Below are 27,575 nucleotides of genomic sequence, written 5' to 3'. Positions count from 1 at the left end.
CACAGCCCCCTGCACCTATGGGCCCCTTTACATTACACAGCACCCTGCACCTCTGGACCCCTTTACATTACACAGCACCCACACCTCTGGACCCCTTTACATTACACAGCCCCCTGCACCCCTTTACATTACACAGCCCCCTGCACCTCTGGACCTCTTTACATTACACAGCCCCCTGCACCTCTGGACCCTTTACATTACACAGCCCCCTGCACCTCTTTACATTACACAGCACCCTGCACCTCTGGACCCCTTTACATTACACAGCCCCCTGCACCACTGGGCCCCTTTACATTACACAGCCCACTGCACCTCTGGACCCCTTTACATTACACAACCCCCACACCTCTGGACCCCTTTACATTACACAGCCCCCTGCACCTCTGGACCCCTTTACATTACACAGCACCCTGCACCTCTGGGCCCTTTTACATTACACAACCCCCTGCACCTCTGGACCCCTTTACATTACACAGCCCCCTGCACCTCTGGACCCCTTTACATTACACAGCCCCCTGCACCTCTGGACCCCTTTACATTACACAGCCCCCTGCACCTCTGGACCCCTTTACATTACACAGCCCCCTGCACCTCTGGGCCCCTTTACATTACACAGCCCCCTGCACCTCTGGACCCCTTTACATTACACAGCCCCCTGCACCTCTGGACCCCTTTACATTACACAGCCCCCTGCACCTATGGGCCTCTTTACATTACACAGCACCCTGCACCCCTTTACATTACACAGCCCCCTGCACCACTGGGCCCCTTTACATTACACAGCCCACTGCACCTCTGGACCCCTTTACATTACACAACCCCCACACCTCTGGACCCCTTTACATTACACAGCCCCCTGCACCCCTTTACATTACACAGCCCCCTGCACCTCTGGACCCCTTTACATTACACAGCCCCCTGCACCTCTGGACCCCTTTACATTACACAGCCCCCTGCACCTCTGGACCCCTTTACATTACACAGCCCACTGCACCTCTGGACCCCTTTACATTACACAGCCCCCTGCACCTCTGGACCCCTTTACATTACACAGCCCCCGCACCTCTGGACCCCTTTACATTACACAGCCCCCGCACCTCTGGACCCCTTTACATTACACAGCCCCCGCACCTCTGGACCCCTTTACATTACACAGCCCCCTGCACCTCTGGACCCCTTTACATTACACAGCCCCCTGCACCTCTGGACCCCTTTACATTACACAGCCCCCTGCACCTCTGGACCCCTTTACATTACACAGCCCCCTGCACCTCTGGACCCCTTTACATTACACAGCCCCCTGCACCTCTGGACCCCTTTACATTACACAGCCCCCTGCACCTCTGGACCCCTTTACATTACACAGCCCCCTGCACCTCTGGGCCCCTTTACATTACACAGCACCCTGCACCTCTGGGCCCCTTTACATTACACAGCCCCCTGCACCTCTGGACCCCTTTACATTACACAGCACCCACACCTCAGGACCCCTTTACATTACACAGCCCCCTGCACCTCTGGGCCCCTTTACATTACACAGCACCCTGCACCTCTGGGCCCCTTTACATTACACAGCACCCTGCACCTCTGGACCCCTTTACATTACACAGCACCCTGCATCTCTGGACCCCTTTACATTACACAGCACCCTGGACCTCTGGACCCCTTTACATTACACAGCCCCCTGCACCTCTGGACCCCTTTACATTACACAGCACCCTGCACCTCTGGACCCCTTTACATTACACAGCACCCTGCACCTCTGGACCCCTTTACATTACACAGCCCCTTGCACCTCTGGACCCCTTTACATTACACAACCCCCACACCTCTGGACCCCTTTACATTACACAGCCCCCTGCACCTCTGGACCCCTTTACATTACACAGCACCCTACACCTCTGGACCCCTTTACATTACACAGCACCCTACACCTCTGGACCCCTTTATATTACACAGCACCCTGCACCTCTGGACCCCTTTACATTACACAGCCCCCTGCACCTCTGGACCCCTTTACATTACACAACCCCCACACCTCTGGACCCCTTTACATTACACAGCCCCCTGCACCTCTGGACCCCTTTACATTACACAGCCCCCTGCACCTCTGGACCCCTTTACATTACACAACACCCTGCACCTCTGGACCCCTTTACATTACACAGCCCTCTGCACCCCTTTACATTACACAGCCCCCTGCACCTCTGGACCCCTTTACATTACACAGCCCCCTGCACCTCTGGACCCCTTTACATTACACAACACCCTGCACCTCTGGACCCCTTTACATTACACAGCCCCCGCACCTCTGGACCCCTTTACATTACACAGCCCCCGCACCTCTGGACCCCTTTACATTACACAGCCCCCTGCACCTCTGGACCCCTTTACATTACACAGCACCCTGCACCTCTGGACCCCTTTACATTACACAGCACCCTGCACCTCTGGACCCCTTTACATTACACAGCCCCTTGCACCTCTGGACCCCTTTACATTACACAACCCCCACACCTCTGGACCCCTTTACATTACACAGCCCCCTGCACCTCTGGACCCCTTTACATTACACAGCACCCTACACCTCTGGACCCCTTTACATTACACAGCACCCTACACCTCTGGACCCCTTTATATTACACAGCACCCTGCACCTCTGGACCCCTTTACATTACACAGCCCCCTGCACCTCTGGACCCCTTTACATTACACAACCCCCACACCTCTGGACCCCTTTACATTACACAGCCCCCTGCACCTCTGGACCCCTTTACATTACACAGCCCCCTGCACCTCTGGACCCCTTTACATTACACAACACCCTGCACCTCTGGACCCCTTTACATTACACAGCCCTCTGCACCCCTTTACATTACACAGCCCCCTGCACCTCTGGACCCCTTTACATTACACAGCCCCCTGCACCTCTGGACCCCTTTACATTACACAACACCCTGCACCTCTGGACCCCTTTACATTACACAGCCCCCGCACCTCTGGACCCCTTTACATTACACAGCCCCCGCACCTCTGGACCCCTTTACATTACACAGCCCCCTGCACCTCTGGACCCCTTTACATTACACAGCACCCTGCACCTCTGGACCCCTTTACATTACACAGCCCCCGCACCTCTGGACCCCTTTACATTACACAGCCCCCTGCACCTCTGGACCCCTTTACATTACACAGCACCCTGCACCTCTGGACCCCTTTACATTACACAGCCCCCTGCACCTCTGGGCATCATACGGCCAATCAGCGCACCACAGAGGCACAGCCCACCAATCACGCAAACGAACCTAGAAGAAAAGACGTTGTACGTTCCCCGCCCCCCACCCCCGAGGGAGACAGACAGTTCCACCAGCCAACCAGGCGGAGCTGCTGAAAAAAACAGATAACGGCGAAGGAGCCCAAGAAAAGTGCCACCGCCGGGGGTTACAGTGCGGGAGGCGGCCGCAGGTGTTGGAATTTTTTTTGCGCCCCCCCCCCAGGGCCCATGTTGCCTTGCGCTAGCGCCGGCCCTGGAAACAACCCCCACCCAGTGTACAGACGCACCTCCCAACTGCCGTCTATGGGGGGCCCAAAATGTTCCTTATGCTGCACAAGTCCCCCACTCCATCCGGGGGGAAATGCCAATGCTGGGGGTTATTATTCCTTCCACTGACACCAATGCTGGGGGTTATTATTCCTTCCACTGACACCAATGCTGGGGGTTATTATTCCTTCCACTGACACCAATGCTGGGGGTTATTATTCCTCCCACTGACACCAATGCTGGGGGTTATTATTCCTTCCACTGACACCAATGCTGGGGGTTATTATTCCTCCCACTGACACCAATGCTGGGGGTTATTATTCCTTCCACTGACACCAATGTTGGGGGTTATTATTCCTTCCACTGACACCAATGCTGGGGGTTATTATTCCTCCCACTGACACCAATGCTGGGGGTTATTATTCCTTCAACTGACTCCAATGCTGGGGGTTATTATCCCTTCCACTGACTCCAATGCTGGGGGTTATTATCCCTTCAACTGACTCCAATGCTGGGGGTTATTATTCCTTCCACCGACACCAATGCTGGGGGTTATTATTCCTTCCACTGACACCAATGCTGGGGGTTATTATTCCTTCCACTGACACCAATGCTGGGGGTTATTATTCCTCCCACTGACACCAATGCTGGGGGTTATTATTCCTTCCACTGACACAAATGTTGGGGGTTATTATTCCTTCCACTGACACCAATGCTGGGGGTTATTATTCCTTCCACTGACACCAATGCTGGGGGTTATTATTCCTTCCACTGACACCAATGCTGGGGGTTATTATTCCTCCCACTGACACCAATGCTGGGGGTTATTATTCCTTCCACTGACACCAATGCTGGGGGTTATTATTCCTTCCACTGACACCAATGCTGGGGGTTATTATTCCTTACACTGACACCAATGCTGGGGGTTATTATTCCTTCCACTGACACCAATGCTGGGGGTTTTTATTAGTTCCACTGACACCAATGCTGGGGGTTATTATTACTTTCACTGACACCAATGCTGGGGGTTATTATTCCTCCACTGAAACCAATGCTGGGGGTTATTATTCCTTCCACTGACTCCAATGCTGGGGGTTATTATTCCTCCACTGACTCCAATGCTGGGGGTTATTATTCCTTCCACTGACTCCAATGCTGGGGGTTATTATTCCTTCCACTGACACCAATGCTGGGGGTTATTATTCCTTCCACTGACTCCAATGCTGGGGGTTATTATTCCTTCCACTGACTCCAATGCTGGGGGTTATTATTCCTTCCACTGACACCAACGTTGGGGGTTATTATTCCTTCCACTGACTCCAATGCTGGGGGTTATTATTCCTTCCACTGACACCAATGCTGGGGGTCATTTCACTCCCCCTTTCTCTTCAGTGTGTTGAATGCTGCAAAACAATGAGACAAGTCTGCATTACCGTCCGTCCATTCATTATACATGGACTGGGGCCACACTGGGGGTCACCGCCGGTCTCCACCAATGACACACGAGTACACGGCCGCCATCTTGGGAAGAATGGAAGTAACGCATCAATTTAAAAATTCACTTCTCCGGGGGGTGTGTCCACTCTGCACACCGAGCTCAGGCCGGCCAATCACACACAGCGACACCATAAGATCCAAATCTTTTATTATCATATAAATAAATCGGCTCTGGGGACAGACGGGGAGTGTGTCGCTTCTTCCGGCTAAATCTCCATTAATTGCTCGTTTCCTACGATGATTTCATTGACGCGTTTTGCTGCAGAGAAAAAACAGAGAGAGGGAGGGGGAGGGGGGGTAAATCCAGCGAATCGCATACATGCTGGTGAATCCACCATTTCAATGTTGTGTTATGTGAGGAGCCTCAGAGGCAGTGTACAGATGTGTGTGACTGTGGGGGGAGGGGACATTAGAGTGTAAGCTCCTCTGTACAGAGACTGATGTGATGTGGGGGGGAGGGGACATTAGAGTGTAAGCTCCTCTGTACAGAGAGTGATGTGACTGTGGGGGGGAGGGGACATTAGAGTGTAAGCTCCTCTGTACAGAGACTGATGTGACTGTGGGGGGAGGGGACATTAGAGTGTAAGCTCCTCTTTACAGATGTGTGTGACTGTGTGGGGGAGGGGACATTAGAGTGTAAGCTCCTCTGTACAGAGACTGATGTGATGTGTGGGGGGGGGGGGACATTAGAGTGTAAGCTCCTCTGTACAGAGACTGATGTGATGTGGGGGGGAGGGGACATTAGAGTGTAAGCTCCTCTGTACAGAGACTGATGTGATGTGGGGGGGGGGGGGGGGGACATTAGAGTGTAAGCTCCTCTGTACAGAGACTGATGTGACTGTGGGGGGGAGGGGACATTAGAGTGTAAGCTCCTCTGTACAGAGACTGATGTGATGTGGGGGGGGGGACATTAGAGTGTAAGCTCCTCTGTACAGAGACTGATGTGATGTGGGGGAGGGGACATTAGAGTGTAAGCTCCTCTGTACAGAGACTGATGTGACTGTGGGGGGAGGGGACATTAGAGTGTAAGCTCCTCTGTACAGAGACTGATGTGATGTGGGGGGGGAGGGGACATTAGAGTGTAAGCTCCTCTGTACAGAGACTGATGTGATGTGGGGGGGGAGGGGACATTAGAGTGTAAGCTCCTCTGTACAGAGACTGATGTGATGTGGGGGGAGGGGACATTAGAGTGTAAGCTCCTCTGTACAGACTGATGTGATGTGGGGGGGAGGGGACATTAGAGTGTAAGCTCCTCTGTACAGAGACTGATGTGATGTGGGGGGAGGGGACATTAGAGTGTAAGCTCCTCTGTACAGAGACTGATGTGATGTGGGGGGGAGGGGACATTAGAGTGTAAGCTCCTCTGTACAGAGACTGATGTGATGTGGGGGGGAGGGGACATTAGAGTGTAAGCTCCTCTGTACAGAGACTGATGTGACTGTGGGGGAGGGGACATTAGAGTGTAAGCTCCTCTGTACAGAGACTGATGTGATGTGGGGGGAGGGGACATTAGAGTGTAAGCTCCTCTGTACAGAGACTGATGTGATGTGGGGGGAGGGGACATTAGAGTGTAAGCTCCTCTGTACAGTGATATATAAATGGCAGAATGTGTCGGCGCTCTCGGAATGGATAAATCAGTCGGCGGGGCCCCGGGAGGCGCGCTGTTCGGGTCGCACACGGCGGGTGGTCTGTATAGAATACAAGCAGAAGGAATACGAAGTTTCCGCCACCCAGAGATTCGCCACGTAAAGAGCAGCGAGTTCCGTGCCGCCGCCGAGCTTCATGTAAATACTCGCCGGGTTATTGTAATCATCCGATCATTGTGTCAACACAGCGATCCCGGAGCTGGAGGACCACCCCGGAGGCCAGACTCAACAATGTGTGCGGGGGGAGGGGGCTCATCATCTGTTCCTGCAGGTGTATGCCGGAGAGGGGGAGGGGACCGTCTACACACCACACCTCCGATCGCTCTCAGGATACCGGAATGATCGGCGTCATCGTCTGGTGAAATATTCCATTATAAAGCCCCCCCCCCCCCAAGATGTATGAGAATTGGGGTGTCATGTGATAACGGGGGTGACAGAAGTCCCCCCCATGGACTCACCTTTGCTGGGAATACGAAGGCCGGACCCCAGGAGGCAGTCCTTGATGTCGGCTCCGCCCTCTATGACGGCGTTGTTGCAGATGACACTCCCCTGCAGGGTGCAGCTGGAGGGAAGAATTGAGAATTATTCTGATTTCTCTTTATTTGATCATAAAATGTGTTGGGAAGTTTCTCTCCAAGAACCTCGGGGGCGGGGCCGAGGGGTCGCAGGAGAGGCGTCCGCCTTGGGGGCCGATATCTTGTCCCAGGACTGACCTCTGAGATCTCACCCGCTCATCTCCACCACTCCGAGACCCCCCACTCCGAGACCCCCCCACTCCGAGATCCCCACACTCTGAGATCCCCCCCCCCCGCTCCGAGACCCCCCCCCCGCTCCGAGATCTCCCACACTCTATGGGCCCCCCGCTCCGAGATCTCACCTGCTCATCTCCCCCACTCCAAGATCCCCCTCCCCGCTCATCTCCCCCACTCCAAGAACCCCCCCCCGCTCCGAAACCCCCCCCGCTCCCAGACCTCCCCCCCGCTATCTCCCCCACTCCAAGATCCCCCTCCCCGCACATCTCCCCCACTCCAAGAACCCCCGCTCTAAAAACGTCAATCACGTCGGGTCACCAATCATTTACATAAACGCGCCCCCCTGTTCCACATTTGAATTAGGCGCGCTTAGGCCGGCCCATTTACGCTACGACGCCGTAACTCAGGAGGCAAGTGCTTTGTGAATACAGCACTTGCCTCTCTAACTTACGGCGGCGTAGCGTAAATACCATACGCTACGCCTGCCTAACGTTGCGCCCCCCTATGTGAATCTGGCTATTTGTATTTACAATGTTGTGTAGTGAGTGTACACAGGGGGGAGGGGTGTACACAGGGGGGAGGGGTATACACAGGGGGGAGGAGTGTACACGGGGGGGGGAGGGGTGTACACAGGGGGGAGGGGTGTACACAGGGGGGAGGAGTGTACACAGGGGGGAGGGGTGTACACAGGGGGGAGGGGTGTACACAGGGGGGAGGAGTGTACACGGGGGGGGGGGGAGGGGTGTACACAGGGGGGAGGGGTATACACAGGGGGGAGGGGTGTACACAGGGGGGAGGAGTGTACACAGGGGGGAGGGGTGTACACAGGGGGGAGGAGTGTACACAGGGGGGGAGGGGTGTAGAGTGTACACAGGGGGGAGGGGTGTACACAGGGGGGGGGGAGGGGTGTACACAGGGGGGAGGGGTGTACACAGGGGGGAGGAGTGTACACGGGGGGGGGGGAGGGGTGTACACAGGGGGGAGGGGTGTACACAGGGGGGAGGAGTGTACACAGGGGGGAGGGGTGTACACAGGGGGGAGGAGTGTACACGGGGGGGGGGGAGGGGTGTACACAGGGGGGAGGGGTATACACAGGGGGGAGGGGTGTACACAGGGGGGAGGAGTGTACACAGGGGGGAGGGGTGTACACAGGGGGGAGGAGTGTACACAGGGGGGGAGGGGTGTACACAGGGGGGAGGGGTGTACACAGGGGGGAGGGGTATACACAGGGGGGAGGGGTGTACACAGGGGGGAGGAGTGTACACAGGGGGGAGGGGTGTACACAGGGGGGAGGGGTGTACACAGGGGGGGAGGGGTGTACACAGGGGGGAGGGGTGTACACAGGGGGGAGGAGTGTACACAGGGGGGAGGGGTGTACACAGGGGGGAGGAGTGTACACAGGGGGGAGGGGTGTACACAGGGGGAGGAGTGTACACAGGGGGGGAGGAGTGTACACGGGGAGGGGGAGGAGGGGAGTGTACATCTTGTATAACAAATAACTCAACACACAGCCATTAATGTCTAAACCGCTGGCAACAAAAGTCAGGACACCCCTAAGTGAAAATGTCCAAATTGGGTCCCAATTAGCCATTTTCCCTCCCCCGGTGTCATGTGACTTGTTAGTGTTACAAGGTCTCGGGTGTGAATGGGGAGCGGGTGTGTGAAATTTATTGGGAGGGGGGGGGTGACAGATGGGGTGGGTGTCGGCTGACGTACGTACTTGTCGCTCACGGTGACGCCGTTCATGATGATGCAGTTGGCGATCTTCACTCGATCTCGGACGGTGCAGTTGGAGCCGAGAAGCGAATGTTTTATGGAGGTTTTCTCCCCGACCTGCGTCTGAGACCCGACCATACTGTCCGACCCCACCTGAGGAGGAAGAGATCCCATCATTACCCATCCCCCACACATCAATACATCCCTCATTTCCTGTCCTGGTGACCCCACACAGGAAGTAGGAAGAAATCTCCAATGTGGGCGGAGATCCCGCCATTCCCAACTCAGTTCAGAACTTAAAAAAATCATCAAAATCGGTGGATTTATCCATTCGCGCTCCTTCTCTTCCGTCCAGATATTTGGAACGGGGCGTCGCTGCCAGAAATCGGGTCATCTGTTTATTTGCAGTGAAATGAATGAAGGTCGATATTCTCCCAAAGTTGCGTTTGAAAGACGGCCGCACAAATACCGCGTGACATAAAATATCGCAACGATCGCCATTTTATTCTCTAGACCCGCGATGGTGAACCCAGATGTTTGGGAACTACATTTCCCATGATGCTCAGCTACACTGCAGAGCCCATGAGCATGATGGGAAATGTAGTTCCCAAACATCTGGGGTGCCGAAGTTCTGGTCTCCCATTGGTTATGCTGTAGATGGGCCCCCGAGACTGATCATTGGGCCCCCTGGAGGGGTAATCTGCTCCAGACTCACCATGAGTTTATCAGTGATGGTGGCGGACGGGTGAACGCGCGGATCGTCCCCGCAGAGGCCGCACAGAGGAACCTGCCGAACAAAAACAGAGACGTCAGATGACACAAGGCTTAAGCCCCTCCCCCACCCACCGTCATGCGTCTCAATTCACTCACCTGCCCGGCAGCCAGAGCCCGGGTCCTGCGCCCCCCCCCCCCCCTCCATCCCACGCCCCCCCCGCTCCGTCCCACGCCCCCCCCCCCCCGCCATCATGCATCTCAATTCACTCACCTGCCCGGCAGCCAGAGCCCGGGGTCCTGTGCCGCCCCCCCCCCCCCCACCCGGCTCCGTCCCACGCCCCCCCGCTCCGTCCCACGCCCCCCCCCCCCCCCCCCCGCCATCATGCATCTCAATTCACTCACCTGCCCGGCAGCCAGAGCCCGGGTCCTGCGCCCCCCCCCTCCGTCCCACGCCCCCCCCCCGCTCCGTTCCACGCCCCCCCCCCCCCCCCTCCCTCACCCGCCATCATGCATCTCAATTCACTCACCTGCCCGGCAGCCAGAGCCCGGGTCCTGCGCCGCCCCCCCGCTCCGTCCCACGCCCCCCCCGCTCCGTCCCACGCCCCCCCCCCCCCGCCATCATGCATCTCAATTCACTCACCTGCCCGGCAGCCAGAGCCCGGGTCCTGCGCCGCCCCCCCCCCGCTCTGTCCCACGCCCCCCCCCCGCTCTGTCCCACGCCCCCCCCGCTCCGTCCCACGCCCCCCCCTCCCCCCACCCGCCGTCATGCATCTCAATTCACTCACCTGCCCGGCAGCCAGAGCCCGGGGTCCTGCGCCGCCCCCCCCCACCCGGCTCCATCCCACGCCCCCCCCGCTCCGTCCCACGACCCCCCCCCCCCCCCCCCCCCGCCATCATGCATCTCAATTCACTCACCTGCCCGGCAGCCAGAGCCCGGGTCCTGCGCCGCCCCCCCCCGCTCCGTCCCACCCCCCCCCCCCCCCGCTCTGTCCCACGCCCCCCCCCTCCCTCACCCGCCGTCATGCATCTCAATTCACTCACCTGCCCGGCAGCCAGACCCCGGGTCCTGCGACGCCCCCCCCCCGCTCTGTCCCACGCCCACCCCGCTCCGTCCCACGCCCCCCCCTCCCTCACCCGCCGTCATGCATCTCAATTCACTCACCTGCCCGGCAGCCAGAGCCCGGGTCCTGCGACGCCCCCCCCCCCCACGTGCCCTCCCCCGCTCCGTCCCACGCCCCCCCTCCCTCACCCGCCATCATACATCTCAATTCACTCACCTGCCCGGGAAACCAGAGCCCGGGTCCTGCGCCTCCCCCCCCCCCCGCTCCGTCCCACACCCCCACCCTGCTCCGTCCCACGCCCCCCCCTCCCCCACCCGCCATCATGCATCTCAATTCACTCACCTGCCCGGCAGCCAGAGCCCGGGTCCTGCACCGGCCCCCCCCCCACGCTCCGTCCCACGCCCCCCTCCCACGCCCCCCCCCCATGTGCACTGAACCTGATGTATATATCTCAGGAGGCGTCTCACCACACAAGACGCCATTCTCACCAAGGCAAGATGGCCGCTGAGAGGGGTGGGGCTAGGTAAAAAATGTCTGGGAAGAGGGGGGGGGGTAAACGATGCCTGGTGCCCCTCACCCATGCAGGGCAGAGTCTCTACAAAGGGCCCCGCCCCCATAAACCCTCCCCCTCAGTCATGTGACAGTGAAGGTCAAGCTGCAATTGGCTGTCAGGCTCAAGAACGGTCACATGGGGGGGGGGGTCATGTGCTCCCCATACCGGATGTCTATGAGGAAGGAGCCGTGTGAAAGCTCTGCCTGGTGTCCGTGCGTCTTTAACCCCTTCAATACCGGACATTTTCACCCCCCTTCCTGCCCAGGCCATTTCTCAGCGCTGTCACACTTTGAATGACAATTACGCGGTCATGTGACACTGTACGCATATGTACCGTCAGTCTGAGTGGGTGGAGCAGACTCGGAGTCTGACCACCCCGGGACCACCCACTACAGTGATGTAATTACAGCAACATACCACACGGGGGCAGTTGGGTGATTGGTGGAGAGAGCAGAGCGCCGTCCGGTCTTACAAGGATATCAGGCGGTGATCCCGGCAGAAGAATCAATCATGGCCGCTCAGCGACATTAGAAGTGCGTTATTTCTGAGAGAAGCCCCTCCCCCTCACAGGTATGTACGATACGGAGAGGACAACCCCCGTCCCGGCGGGCACCCACCTGCTTGTTGGCCTCGATGTACATCCCCAGACTGTTCACTCGGCAGCACAGCTCGTTCTGCGCCACGTGGACGTAGCAGCGCAGGCGGCTCCCGTGGTAAGGATCCCGCATGTCACCGCGATGGTCGTTCCAACTCGATTTACTCAGCGCCGTTTCCAGGAGCTCATCGTGGGGTATAAAGCTGGAGATGTCTGTCAGGGGGGGGGCAGAGAACACAGGAAGGGGGTGATCAGTGGTACCGGAACATTCCCTTCCCCCACACCCATTTCTCTGCACGGCCGCCATCTTTGTTATAGCCACTCCCTGTACTAAGCCCCGCCTCCCACCAGACAAATATGCCGAACCTTTATTGTGCACATCAGAGACCCCCCTTCATGTCAGAGAGCCCCCCCCCGCTATACATGAGAGCCCCCCCCCCGCTATACATGAGAGCCCCCCCCCGCTATACATGAGAGCCCCCCCCCACTGCTATACATGAGAGCCCCTCCCCCCGCTATACATGAGAGCCCCCCCCCACTGCTATACATGAGAGCCCCTCCCCCTGCTATACATGAGAGCCCCCCCGCTATACATGAGAGCCCCCCCCCACTGCTATACATGAGAGCCCCTCCCCCCGCTATACATGAGAGCCCCCCCCCCTGCTATACATGAGAGCCCCCCCCACCGCTATACATGAGAGCCCCCCCCCCCTCTACACATGAGAGCCCCCCCCTGCTATACATGAGAGCCCCCCCCACCGCTATACATGAGAGCCCCCCCCACCGCTATACATGAGAGCCCCCCCCCCGCTATACATGAGAGCCCCCCCCCACCGCTATACATGAGAGCCCCCCCCACCGCTATACATGAGAGCCCCCCCCACCGCTATACATGAGAGCCCCCCCCCACCGCTATACATGAGAGCCCCCCCACCGCTATACATGAGAGCCCCCCCCACCGCTATACATGAGAGCCCCCCCCACCGCTATACATGAGAGCCCCCCCCACCGCTATACATGAGAGCCCCCCCCACCGCTATACATGAGAGCCCCCCCACCGCTATACATGAGAGCCCCCCCCCCGCTATACATGAGAGCCCCCCCACCGCTATACATGAGAGCCCCCCCCACCGCTATACATGAGAGCCCCCCCCACCGCTATACATGAGAGCCCCCCCCACCGCTATACATGAGAGCCCCCCCCACCGCTATACATGAGAGCCCCCCCACCGCTATACATGAGAGCCCCTCCCCCCGCTATACATGAGAGCCCCTCCCCCCGCTATACATGAGAGCCCCCCCACCGCTATACATGAGAGCTCCCCCCTCGCTATACATGAGAGCCCCTCCCCCCGCTATACATGAGAGCCCCTCCCGCTATACATGAGAGCCCCCCCCCACTATACATGAGAGCCCCCACCGCTATACATGAGACCCCCCCACCGCTATACATGAGAGCCCCTCCCCCCGCTATACATGAGAGCCCCCCCCCCTATACATGAGAGCCCCCCACCGCTATACATGAGACCCCCCCACCGCTATACATGAGAGCCCCTCCCCCCGCTATACATGAGAGCCCCCCCCCCCGCTATACATGAGAGCCCCTCCCCCCGCTATACATGAGAGCCCCTCCCCCCGCTATACATGAGAGCCCCCCCCACCGCTATGGGACGGTCTGATCGGGGATCGGAGATGAGGGAACGATGACGATGGAAGACATTTATTTATACTGGTTCCTCACCCTTCTCTCGGGACTCTTTACCCAAATCCTCTTCCATCTTCTTATGGGAGGAGAATTGTTTACTGACCAGGAAAGGAACCAACTCCCGCCGGATGGAGGAGAACGATCTGCAGGAGGAAAGAAGAGAGAAAAACATCACAAAAAGAGATTGTACAGACCCGGGAACCCCTCATAATGGGCACAGCGGGTGTACAGACCCGGGAACTCAGCACAGGGATGGTGGGAACCCCTCATAATGGGCACAGCGGGTGTACAGACCCGGGAACTCAGCACAGGGATGGTGGGAACCCCTCATAATGGGGTACAGCGGGTGTACAGACCCGGGAACTCAGCACAGGGATGGTGGGAACCCCTCATAATGGGCACAGCGGGGTACAGACCCGGGAACTCAGCACAGGGATGGTGGGAACCCCTCATAATGGGGTACAGACCCGGGAACTCAGCACAGGGATGGTGGGAACCCCTCATAATGGGGCACAGCGGGTGTACAGACCCGGGAACTCAGCACAGGGATGGGGGAACCCCTCATAATGGGGCACAGCGGGTGTACAGACCCGGGAACTCAGCACAGGGATGGTGGGAACCCCTCATAATGGGGCACAGCGGGTGTACAGACCCGGGAACTCAGCACAGGGATGGTGGGAACTCCTCATAATGGGCACAGCGGGTGTACAGACCCGGGAACTCAGCACAGGGATGGTGGGAACTCCTCATAATGGGCACAGCGGGTGTACAGACCCAGGAACTCAGCACAGGGATGGTGGGAACTCCTCATAATGGGCACAGCGGGTGTACAGACCCGGGAACTCAGCACAGGGATGGTGGAAACCCCTCATAATGGGCACAGCGGGTGTACAGACCCAGGAACTCAGCACAGGGATGGTGGAAACCCCTCATAATGGGCACAGCGGGGGTACAGACCCGGGAACTCAGCACAGGGATGGTGGGAACCCCTCATAATGGGCACAGCGGGTGTACAGACCCGGGAACTCAGCACAGGGATGGTGGGAACCCCTCATAATGGGCACAGTGGGTGTACAGACCCGGGAACTCAGCACAGGGATGGAGGGAACCCCTCATAATGGGGCACAGCGGGTGTACAGACCCGGGAACTCAGCCCAGGGATGGTGGGAACCCCTCATAATGGGCACAGCGGGTGTACAGACCCGGGAACTCAGCACAGGGATGGTGGGAACCCCTCATAATGGGCACAGCGGGTGTACAGACCCGGGAACTCAGCACAGGGATGGTGGGAACCCCTCATAATGGGCACAGCGGGTGTACAGACCCGGGAACTCAGCACAGGGATGGTGAGAACCCCTCATAATGGGGCACAGGGATGGTGGGAACCCCTCATAATGGGGCACAGGGATGGTGGGAACCCCTCATAATGGGGCACAGCGGGTGTACAGACCCGGGAACTCAGCACAGGGATGGTGGGAACCTCTCATAATGGGCACAGCGGGTGTACAGACCCAGGAACTCAGCACAGGGATGGTGGAAACCCCTCATAATGGGCACAGCGGGGGTACAGACCTGGGAACTCAGCACAGGGATGGTGGGAACCCCTCATAATGGGCACAGCGGGTGTACAGACCCGGGAACTCAGCACAGGGATGGTGAGAACCCCTCATAATGGGGCACAGGGATGGTGGGAACCCCTCATAATGGGGCACAGCGGGTGTACAGACCCGGGAACTCAGCACAAGGATGGTGGGAACCCCTCATAATGGGGCACAGCGGGTGTACAGACCCGGGAACTCAGCACAGGGATGGTGAGAACCCCTCATAATGGGCACAGTGGGTGTACAGACCTGGGAACTCAGCACAGGGATGGTGGGAACTCCTCATAATGGGGCACAGCGGGGGTACAGACCCGGGAACTCAGCACAGGGATGGTGGGAACTCCTCATAATGGGCACAGGGATGGAGGGAACCCCTCATAATGGGGCACAGCGGGTGTACAGACCCGGGAACTCAGCACAGGGATGGTGGGAACCCCTCATAATGGGCACAGCGGGGTGTACAGACCCGGGAACTCAGCACAGGGATGGTGGGAACCCCTCATAATGGGCACAGCGGGTGTACAGACCCAGGAACTCAGCACAGGGATGGTGGAAACCCCTCATAATGGGCACAGCGGGTGTACAGACCTGGGAACTCAGCACAGGGATGGTGGGAACTCCTCATAATGGGCACAGCGGGGTGTACAGACCCGGGAACTCAGCACAGGGATGGTGGGAACCCCTCATAATGGGGCACAGCGGGTGTACAGACCCGGGAACTCAGCACAGGGATGGTGGGAACCCCTCATAATGGGGCACAGCGGGTGTACAGACCCAGGAACTCAGCACAGGGATGGTGGGAACCCCTCATAATGGGCACAGCGGGTGTACAGACCCGGGAACTCAGCACAGGGATGGTGGGAACCCCTCATAATGGGCACAGCGGGTGTACAGACCCGGGAACTCAGCACAGGGATGGAGGGAACCCCTCATAATGGGGCACAGCGGGTGTACAGACCCGGGAACTCAGCACAGGGATGGTGGGAACCCCTCATAATGGGGCACAGGGATGGTGGGAACCCCTCATAATGGGGCACAGCGGGTGTACAGACCCGGGAACTCAGCACAGGGATGGTGGGAACCCCTCATAATGGGCACAGCGGGTGTACAGACCCAGGAAATCAGCACAGGGATGGTGGGAACCCCTCATAATGGGCACAGCGGGTGTACAGACCCGGGAACTCAGCACAGGGATGGAGGGAACCCCTCATAATGGGGCACAGCGGGTGTACAGACCTGGGAACTCAGCCCAGGGATGGTGGGAACCCCTCATAATGGGCACAGCGGGGGTACAGACCCAGGAACTCAGCACAGGGATGGTGGGAACTCCTCATAATGGGCACAGCGGGGGGTACAGACCCAGGAACTCAGCACAGGGATGGTGGGAACTCCTCATAATGGGCACAGCGGGGGTACAGACCCGGGAACTCAGCACAGGGATGGTAGGAACCCCTCATAATGGGCACAGCGGGTGTACAGACCCGGGAACTCAGCACAGGGATGGTGGGAACCCCTCATAATGGGCACAGCGGGTGTACAGACCCAGGAACTCAGCACAGGGATGGTGGGAACCCCTCATAATGGGTACAGCGTGGGTGTACAGACCCGGGAACTCAGCACAGGGATGGTGGGAACCCCTCATAATGGGGCACAGCAGGGTGTACAGACCCGGGAACTCAGCACAGGGATGGTGGGAACCCCTCATAATGGGCACAGCGGGTGTACAGACCCGGGAACTCAGCACAGGGATGGTGGGAACCTCATAATGGGCACAGCGGGTGTACAGACCCGGGAACTCAGCACAGGGATGGTGGGAACCCCTCATAATGGGCACAGCGGGTGTACAGACCCGGGAACTCAGCACAGGGATGGTGGGAACCCCTCATAATGGGCACAGCGGGTGTACAGACCCGGGAACTCAGCACAGGGATGGTGGGAACCCCTCATAATGGGTACAGCGGGTGTACAGACCCAGGAACTCAGCACAGGGATGGTGGGAACCCCTCATAATGGGCACGGTGGGTATACAGACCCGGTGGTCACTCGCCATCTATGATATAAAGATCACATGCAGAAAACAAGCCCTCAGATGCCAATGCAGCCTGAAGGAGACAATGTCAGATCCAATTACAGTTTTAATAAAATAATTTAACAAAGACAATAAAGAAAAACATAAATATAAATATATGACCAGTAAAGATGCAAACATTACGTACTCGTTGACCATGAGGAAGTCCACCACATATTTGCGCAGGCAGTACAGATGTGCGTCCACCATGCCCATCTTGATGTGAATCCGGGGGTACCTGCAACACAAACGGGGGAGGTGCTCATTATGGATCGAGGATGAGACATCAGATAATTCATAAACCAACTCAGAATTCCCCAGAGAACGAGGGGTGTGTGATTTGTTAGCATTTTCTGTAGTGGGGCCCTTTGGCTCGGTATGCTGATCGGGCCTCAAGGGCCAGTTGGTGACGGGGGTTGGGTGGCCTCCATACAATACATGGCACTCCTTACAGCCATGAACCTTTATCTTGGTGAACGACTGATGGATGGCACCACCAAAGGTGAAATCTCAAAGAGAATACCGAATGGGGTCATTTATCTGTGACAGACCACCATGGTGCAATGTTTGGGGCCCCTAAGGGCCCCGTTCCTCAGGCAGCAGTTACAGAAAAGAACCGGTTGATTTGGTCTCGACACGTCTCTCTTGTCTCGCTGCCAGCTGAAGGGTTCCCGGTATTGGTGTCAGATGAGGATCGACGGCACAAATTCTGGTGCTACTGCTTGAGGATGGGGCCCCCAATGGCACTCTGGTGGTGCCATTCATCAGGAGCTCACCGGAGCACCCAATATGGTGCCATCCCTCAGGAGCTCACCGAAGCACCCAATATGGTGCCATCCCTCAGGAGCTCACCGAAGCACCCAATATGGTGCCATCCCTCAGGAGCTCACCGGAGCACCCAATGTGGTGCCATCCCTCAGGAGCTCACCAAAGCACCCAATGTGGTGCCATCCCTCAGGAGCTCACCAAAGCACCCAATGTGGTGCCATCCCTCAGGAGCTCACCGAAGCACCCAATGTGGTGCCATCCCTCAGGAGCTCACCAAAGCACCCAATGTGGTGCCATCCCTCAGGAGCTCACCGAAGCACCCAATGTGGTGCCATCCCTCAGGAGCTCACCAAAGCACCCAATGTGGTGCCATCCCTCAGGAGCTCACCGAAGCACCCAATGTGGTGCCATCCCTCAGGAGCTCACCGAAGCACCCAATGTGGTGCCATCCATCTGTAGTGCACCAAACCCAGTACTATAAGTATTTATGGTTGTAAGGCGCCCACTGGACCCCGGCCACCAACTGACCCCAGAGGCCCAATCATTTGTGGATGGTCTACCATATATAATGGGGCCAACAAGGAGCACCCAACAAAAATGTTTCCTAGAACCCTAAAGAATTTGATTCCACAAACAACCTAACAGAAAACAAAAAAGGCAGCCAACGCGTTTCAGGGGCAAAACCCTCCCCCTTAATCAGGGCCCTTGTACAGGACTCAATTACACAATTCAGGTCACCTCTATATTATGGGATGGGCTCCATTTTATAACGTGCAGCTGAACCAAAGTCATCAGGCTGAGCCAAGGACTTCTGTTTGTATCTGTTCAAGAGCCAAGGACTTCAATGTGTACTGACTGGGGATCTAAGAACTTTTCATCGGTTGGGGATCCAAGGACTTCCATCTGTATTGGTCGGAGATCTAAGGACTTCCCTCTGTATTGGTCGGAGATCTAAGGACTTCCATCTGTATTGGTCGAGATCTAAGGACTTCCATCTGTATTGGTTAGAGATCTAAGGACTTCCCTCTCTATTGGTTAGAGATCTAAGGACTTCCCTCTCTATTGGTTAGAGATCTAAGGACTTCCCTCTGTATTGGTTAGAGATCTAAGGACTTCCCTCTGTATTGGTTGGAGATCTAAGGACTTCCCTCTGTATTGGTCGGAGATCTAAGGACTTCCCTCTGTATTGGTCGGAGATCTAAGGACTTCCCTCTGTATTGGTCGAGATCTAAGGACTTCCCTCTGTATTGGTCAAGATCTAAGGACTTCCCTCTCTATTGGTTAGAGATCTAAGGACTTCCATCTCTATTGGTCGGAGATCTAAGGACTTCCATCTCTATTGGTTGGAGATCTAAGGACTTCCATCTCTATTGGTTAGAGATCTAAGGACTTCCCTCTCTATTGGTTAGAGATCTAAGGACTTCCCTCTGTATTGGTCGGAGATCTAAGGACTTCCCTCTGTATTGGTCGGAGATCTAAGGACTTCCCTCTGTATTGGTCGGAGATCTAAGGACTTCCCTCTGTATTGGTCGAGATCTAAGGACTTCCCTCTGTATTGCTCAAGATCTAAGGACTTCCCTCTCTATTGGTTAGAGATCTAAGGACTTCCATCTCTATTGGTCGGAGATCTAAGGACTTCCATCTCTATTGGTTGGAGATCTAAGGACTTCCATCTCTATTGGTTGGAGATCTAAGGACTTCCATGGATCTAAGGACTTCCCTCTGTATTGGTTGGAGATCTAAGGACTTCCCTCTGTATTGGTTGGAGATCTAAGGACTTCCCTCTGTATTGGTCGAGATCTAAGGACTTCCCTCTGTATTGGTCGAGATCTAAGGACTTCCCTCTGTATTGGTCGAGATCTAAGGACTTCCCTCTGTATTGGTCGAGATCTAAGGACTTCCCTCTGTATTGGTTGGAGATCTAAGGACTTCCCTCTGTATTGGTCGAGATCTAAGGACTTCCCTCTGTATTGGTTGGCGATCTAAGGACTTCCCTCTCTATTGGTTGGAGATCTAAGGACTTCCCTCTGTATTGGTCGGAGATCTAAGGACTTCCCTCTGTATTGGTCGGAGATCTAAGGACTTCCATCTGTATTGGTCGAGATCTAAGGACTTCCCTCTCTATTGGTTAGAGATCTAAGGACTTCCCTCTGTATTGGTTGGAGATCTAAGGACTTCCCTCTGTATTGGTCGGAGATCTAAGGACTTCCCTCTGTATTGGTTGGAGATCTAAGGACTTCCCTCTGTATTGGTTGGAGATCTAAGGACTTCCCTCTGTATTGGTCGAGATCTAAGGACTTCCCTCTGTATTGGTCGAGATCTAAGGACTTCCCTCTGTATTGGTTGGAGATCTAAGGACTTCCCTCTGTATTGGTCGAGATCTAAGGACTTCCCTCTGTATTGGTTGGAGATCTAAGGACTTCCCTCTGTATTGGTCGAGATCTAAGGACTTCCCTCTGTATTGGTTGGCGATCTAAGGACTTCCCTCTCTATTGGTTGGAGATCTAAGGACTTCCCTCTCTATTGGTTGGAAATCTAAGGACTTCCCTCTCTATTGGTTGGAGATCTAAGGACTTCCCTCTGTATTGGTTGGAGATCTAAGGACTTCCCTCTGTATTGGTCGAGATCTAAGGACTTCCCTCTCTATTGGTTGGAGATCTAAGGACTTCCCTCTCTATTGGTTGGAGATCTAAGGACTTCCCTCTCTATTGGTTGGAGATCTAAGGACTTCCCTCTCTATTGGTTGGAGATCTAAGGACTTCCCTCTCTATTGGTTGGAGATCTAAGGACTTCCCTCTCTATTGGTTGGAGATCTAAGGACTTCCCTCTCTATTGGTTAGAGATCTAAGGACTTCCCTCTCCATTGGTTAGAGATCTAAGGACTTCCCTCTCTATTGGTTAGAGATCTAAGGACTTCCCTCTCCATTGGTTGGAGATCTAAGGACTTCCCTCTGCATTGGTTGGAGATCTAAGGACTTCCCTCTGCATTGGTTGGAGATCTAAGGACTTCCCTCTCTATTGGTTGGAGATCTAAGGACTTCCCTCTCTATTGGTTAGAGATCTAAGGACTTCCCTCTCCATTGGTTAGAGATCTAAGGACTTCCCTCTCTATTGGTTAGAGATCTAAGGACTTCCCTCTCCATTGGTTGGAGATCTAAGGACTTCCCTCTCCATTGGTTGGAGATCTAAGGACTTCCCTCTCCATTGGTTGGAGATCTAAGGACTTCCCTCTCTATTGGTTGGAGATCTAAGGACTTCCCTCTCTATTGGTTGGAGATCTAAGGACTTCCCTCTCTATTGGTTGGAGATCTAAGGACTTCCCTCTCTATTGGTTGGAGATCTAAGGACTTCCCTCTCTATTGGTTGGAGATCTAAGGACTTCCCTCTCTATTGGTTGGAGATCTAAGGACTTCCCTCTCTATTGGTTGGAGATCTAAGGACTTCCCTCTCTATTGGTTGGAGATCTAAGGACTTCCCTCTCTATTGGTTGGAGATCTAAGGACTTCCCTCTCTATTGGTTAGAGATCTAAGGACTTCCCTCTCCATTGGTTAGAGATCTAAGGACTTCCCTCTCTATTGGTTAGAGATCTAAGGACTTCCCTCTCCATTGGTTGGAGATCTAAGGACTTCCCTCTGCATTGGTTGGAGATCTAAGGACTTCCCTCTGCATTGGTTGGAGATCTAAGGACTTCCCTCTCTATTGGTTGGAGATCTAAGGACTTCCCTCTCTATTGGTTAGAGATCTAAGGACTTCCCTCTCCATTGGTTAGAGATCTAAGGACTTCCCTCTCTATTGGTTAGAGATCTAAGGACTTCCCTCTCCATTGGTTGGAGATCTAAGGACTTCCCTCTCCATTGGTTGGAGATCTAAGGACTTCCCTCTCCATTGGTTGGAGATCTAAGGACTTCCCTCTCTATTGGTTGGAGATCTAAGGACTTCCCTCTCTATTGGTTGGAGATCTAAGGACTTCCCTCTCTATTGGTTGGAGATCTAAGGACTTCCCTCTCTATTGGTTGGAGATCTAAGGACTTCCCTCTCTATTGGTTGGAGTTCTTAGTCCAGCAGCTTGCCCCGCCTCTTCTTTGGATGGTCTACCAAGCACCCTGATTGGGGAAAGTTAGGTCAGGCCAATCCCAGGGGGGCCATTCCAGACCCCCGGCTTTCCCCACAGCCATCTCTAGGCGTTGGGTCGGCAATAATAGGGAATTATGGGAAGTCATGCAGAGACAGCCGCCATGATGCAACCTCCCCCTCCCGCCCAGACCACCTCCCCCTCCCGATCAGACCACCTCCCCCTCCCGATCAGAGGGGATTCTGGAAGAACTGGGCGCTCTCTGCGCTCTCCTCTAACTTCCCGCTGAATTGCGTTTATCGGAGTTTTCATCTTCCGAACACCTAATTAACATTCATTGACTAATCCCGGAAAGGGGAAGACGCGCGTTATCGGGCTCTGCGGAATGTGATCTCCCCGGAATTTATAAACACGCGAGGGAATTTACATTGTGCAAGAATTCCGACACCATCCCGGGAATTCCCAACATCTCCAGCCTCTATGAGGTCTATGGAAATATCCACTCACCGGACACTTTATTAGGTACACCTGTTCTGTTGCTCGGTAACACAAATTGCTAATCAGCCAATCACAAGGCAGCAACTCAATGCATTGTAAGGCCTCTAGACGTGGTGAAGACGACTTGCTGAAGTTCAAACCAAGCATCAGAATGGGGAAGAAAGGGGATCTCGTGATTTTGAATGGGGGATGGTGGTTGGGGGCAGACGGGCCGGTCTGAGGATTTCTGGGATTTTCACACACAACCATCTCTCGGGATTACAGAGAATGGCAGGAAAAAGAGAAAATATCCAGCGAGCGGCAGTTGTGTGGAGGAAAATGCCTTGTTGAGGTCAGAGGAGGAGAATGGGGCAGACTGGTTCCAGATGATAGAAAGACAACAGGAACTCAAATAACCTCTCAAGGTCTGCAGAATACCATCTCTGATCACACAACATGTCCAACCTTGAAGCAGATGGGCTACAGCAGCAGAAGATCCCACCGGGTGCCACTCCTGTCAGCTAAGAACAGGAAACTGAGGCTACAATTGGCACAGGAAGGACCGAAACTGGACAATAGAAGCTTGGGAAATCCTAATAAAGGGGGTCCAACCCACTACTAGCAAAGGGGGTCCTAATAAAGGGGGTCCAACCCGCTACTAGCAAGGGGGACCTAATAAAGGGGGTCCAACCTGCTACTAGCAAGGGGGACCTAATAAAGGGGGTCCAACCCGCTACTAGCAAGGGGGACCTAATAAAGAGGGTTCAACCCACTACTAGCAAGGGGGACCTAATAAAGGGGGTCCAACCCGCTACTAGCAAGAGGGACCTAATAAAGAGGGTTCAACCCACTACTAGCAAGGGGGACCTAATAAAGGGGGTCCAACCCGCTACTAGCAAGGGGGACCTAATAAAGGGGGTCCAACCCACTACTAGCAAGGGGGACCTAATAAAGAGGGTTCAACCCACTACTAGCAAGGGGGACCTAATAAAGGGGGTCCAACCCGCTACTAGCAAGGGGGACCTAATAAAGGGGGTCCAACCCGCTACTAGCAAGAGGGACCTAATAAAGAGGGTTCAACCCACTACTAGCAAGGGGGACCTAATAAAGGGGGTCCAACCCGCTACTAGCAAGGGGGACCTAATAAAGGGGGTCCAACCCGCTACTAGCAAGGGGGACCTAATAAAGGGGGTCCAACCCACTACTAGCAAGGGGGTCCTAATAAAGGGGGTCCAACCCGCTACTAGCAAGGAGGACCTAATAAAGGGGGTCCAACCCAGGACTAGCAAGGGGGTCCTAATAAAGGGGGTCCAACCCGCTACTAGCAAGGGGGACCTAATAAAGGGTGTCCAACCCGCTACTAGCAAGGGGGACCTAATAAAGGGGGTCCAACCCACTACTAGCAAAGGGGATCTAATAAAGGGGGTCCAACCAACTACTAGCAAGGGGGACCTAATAAAGGGTGTCCAACCCACTACTAGCAAAGGGGATCTAATAAAGGGGGTCCAACCCGCTACTAGCAAAGGGGATCTAATAAAGGGGGTCCAACCAACTACTAGCAAGGGGGACCTAATAAAGGGGGTCCAACCCACTACTAGCAAGGGGGACCTAATAAAGGGGGTCCAACCCGCTACTAGCAAGGGGGACCTAATAAAGGGTGTCCAACCCACTACTAGCAAAGGGGATCTAATAAAGGGGGTCCAACCAACTACTAGCAAGGGGGACCTAATAAAGGGTGTCCAACCCACTACTAGCAAAGGGGATCTAATAAAGGGGGTCCAACCAACTACTAGCAAGGGGGACCTAATAAAGGGGGTCCAACCCGCTACTAGCAAGGGGGACCTAATAAAGGGGGTCCAACCCGCTACTAGCAAGGGGGACCTAATAAAGGGGGTCCAACCCGCTACTAGCAAGGGGGACCTAATAAAGGGGATCCAACCCGCTACTAGCAAGGGGGACCTAATAAAGGGGATCCAACCCGCTACTAGCAAGGGGGTCCTAATAAAGGGGGTCCAACCCGCTACTAGCAAGGGGGACCTAATAAAGGGTGTCCAACCCACTACTAGCAAAGGGGATCTAATAAAGGGGGTCCAACCCACTACTAGCAAGGGGGACCTAATAAAGGGGGTCCAACCCACTACTAGCAAGGGGGACCTAATAAAGGGGGTCCAACCCGCTACTAGCAAGGGGGACCTAATAAAGGGGATCCAACCCGCTACTAGCAAGGGGGACCTAATAAAGGGGATCCAACCCGCTACTAGCAAGAGGGACCTAATAAAGGGGGTCCAACCCGCTACTAGCAAGGGGGACCTAATAAAGTGTCCGGTGAGTGGGTGTATTACAGGTCCCCCTGTAGAATAGATTCTGTATATGGAATGTATGGAGTGCGGTGAATCGGGAAGATTTCGATGGAATATTCGGGGAATGCATTGTTCTCTGGCCCCTCCCCCTCCAGCACCACCCAGGAAGGACGGACATCTGTCTAGAAATGAAGGAAACGCTCCAGCCAATCAGAGCCCATCGTGTCCTTCACATCGCTGAATCTATTGTAAATGTGGAGTGCTGCCATCTGTAACGTGAGAGGAGACCGGAATGGCAGGAGGAAGCCACACCTGCAGGACGACCTGTGACCTTTGAAGTAATTGACCTGTGACCTCTGTCCATCATAATGGGGATCGCAAGTCAACCGTGCCGGACCTTTGTATGGCGCTACGTGTGAGTCCAGCCGCGCGTCCCGAGGGCGCATTCCTCTCTCTATATATATATATATATCAGATTCATTCTAAAACCTGCTGCCTCCCCTGCGAGCGATTATTCCAGAAATGTGCGTCAGACGTCGCCGTATTCTCCTATATTACACGCTGCGATTATTAATGGGAATAAAGTTCTGAATTGATGATCCGCCAACCTCAGAGCGCGCCGAGGCGGCTGGATGCGAAACGTGGCGCTGATAATCCATGTGGTAAAAAATATTCTAATTATTATTATTCAAAAATACTGCAACTAATAATAATAATAATAATAATAATAAAATAGAATCATATACAATCTAATAATTATTATTATTATTATACACAAAAATTATTATTATACATATAATAATATTATTCAGAAATACTGCAACCACTACTAATAATACATAGGATCATACGCAATCTAATTATAATTATTATTATTATACACAAAAAATATTATTATTGTTACACATAACAACAACAATTCATTATTTTAATTACGTATAATATTATTATTCATAAATACTGCTACTATTATATATTTTTGGTAAATCTAAACCACATCGTATAAAAATTGTACAAACCCCTCCCCCTCAGATCATGTATGCCCCTCCCCTCAGATCATGTATGCCCCTCCCCCTCAGATCATGTATGCCCCCCCCCCCCTTAACTGACATCATACCAGCACCCCCATTCTCAGCCCCGCCCACGTCTCCCACCAACCTCTGGAAGATGCATTTCTTCAGGTCCAGACCGTCATCCAGATCCTCCTCATTGGCCAATAACAAGAGGCGCGAGTCGCTGCCATCCACCCCGATGAAGTCCCGTTCTTCCACTGACAGAAATCAACGACAATACGGAACATCAAAACACTGAAGACCACCAGAGTGACAGCCCCCCCCCCCCCCCACACATAATACAGGAGATGATCAGAGACTGCAGACATAATACAGGAGATGATCAGAGACTGCAGACATAATACAGGAGATGATCAGAGACTGCAGACATAATACAGGAGATGATCAGAGACTGCAGACATAGTACAGGAGATGATCAGAGACTGCAGACATAGTACAGGAGATGATCAGAGACTGCAGTCATAATACAGAAGATGACCAGAGACTGCAGACATAATACAGGAGATGGTCAGAGACTGCAGACATGATACAGGAGATGATCAGAGACTGCAGACATAATACAGGAGATGATCAGAGACTGCAGACATAGTACAGGAGATGATCAGAGACTGCAGACATGATACAGGAGATGGTCAGAGACTGCAGTCATAATACAGAAGATGACCAGAGACTGCAGACATAATACAGGAGATGGTCAGAGACTGCAGACATGATACAGGAGATGATCAGAGACTGCAGACATAATACAGGAGATGATCAGAGACTGCAGACATAGTACAGGAGATGATCAGAGACTGCAGACATAATACAGGAGATGATCAGAGACTGCAGACATAATACAGGAGATGATCAGAGACTGCAGACATAGTACAGGAGATGGTCAGAGACTGCAGACATGATACAGGAGATGATCAGAGACTGCAGACATAGTACAGGAGATGATCAGAGACTGCAGACATAGTACAGGAGATGGTCAGAGACTGCAGACATAGTACAGGAGATGATCAGAGACTGCAGACATAGTACAGGAGATGATCAGAGACTGCAGACATAGTACAGGAGATGATCAGAGACTGCAGACATAATACAGGAGATGATCAGAGACTGCAGACATAGTACAGGAGATGATAAGAGACTGCAGACATAATACAGGAGATGGTCAGAGACTGCAGACATAGTACAGGAGATGATCAGAGACTGCAGACATAGTACAGGAGATGGTCAGAGACTGCAGACATAGTACAGGAGATGATCAGAGACTGCAGACATAGTGCAGGAGATGATCAGAGACTGCAGACATGGTACAGGAGATGGTCAGAGACTGCAGACATAATACAGGAGATGATCAGAGACTGCAGACATAGTACAGGAGATGGTCAGAGACTGCAGACATGATACAGGAGATGATCAGAGACTGCAGACATAGTACAGGAGA

The 27,575-nt window shown here is 54.4% G+C and overlaps 1 protein-coding gene across 1 annotated transcript in view; it reads right to left on the bottom strand.

Moving 5' to 3' along the window:
- Window positions 1–5,169: 5,169 nt before the first annotated feature.
- EIF2B3 (eukaryotic translation initiation factor 2B subunit gamma) overlaps window positions 5,170–27,575 on the bottom strand; it is a 45,386-nt gene continuing 22,980 nt past the window's right edge. The window contains exons 5-12 of the mRNA XM_040334365.1: window positions 26,226–26,337; window positions 17,598–17,687; window positions 13,817–13,923; window positions 12,098–12,288; window positions 9,868–9,939; window positions 9,157–9,305; window positions 7,143–7,246; window positions 5,170–5,297 (exon numbers count right to left, since the gene is read on the bottom strand). Of these exons, the coding sequence (XP_040190299.1) occupies window positions 5,245–5,297; window positions 7,143–7,246; window positions 9,157–9,305; window positions 9,868–9,939; window positions 12,098–12,288; window positions 13,817–13,923; window positions 17,598–17,687; window positions 26,226–26,337 (878 nt within the window). The 3' untranslated portion in view covers window positions 5,170–5,244. The remainder of the gene's footprint in view (window positions 5,298–7,142; window positions 7,247–9,156; window positions 9,306–9,867; window positions 9,940–12,097; window positions 12,289–13,816; window positions 13,924–17,597; window positions 17,688–26,225; window positions 26,338–27,575) is intronic.

The sequence above is a fragment of the Rana temporaria genome, assembly GCF_905171775.1.
Source record: "Rana temporaria chromosome 7 unlocalized genomic scaffold, aRanTem1.1 chr7b, whole genome shotgun sequence".
NCBI lineage: Eukaryota > Metazoa > Chordata > Amphibia > Anura > Ranidae > Rana > Rana temporaria.
Note: the sequence above shows the minus strand (reverse complement) of the source record. Positions and strands in the feature narration are given on the sequence as shown.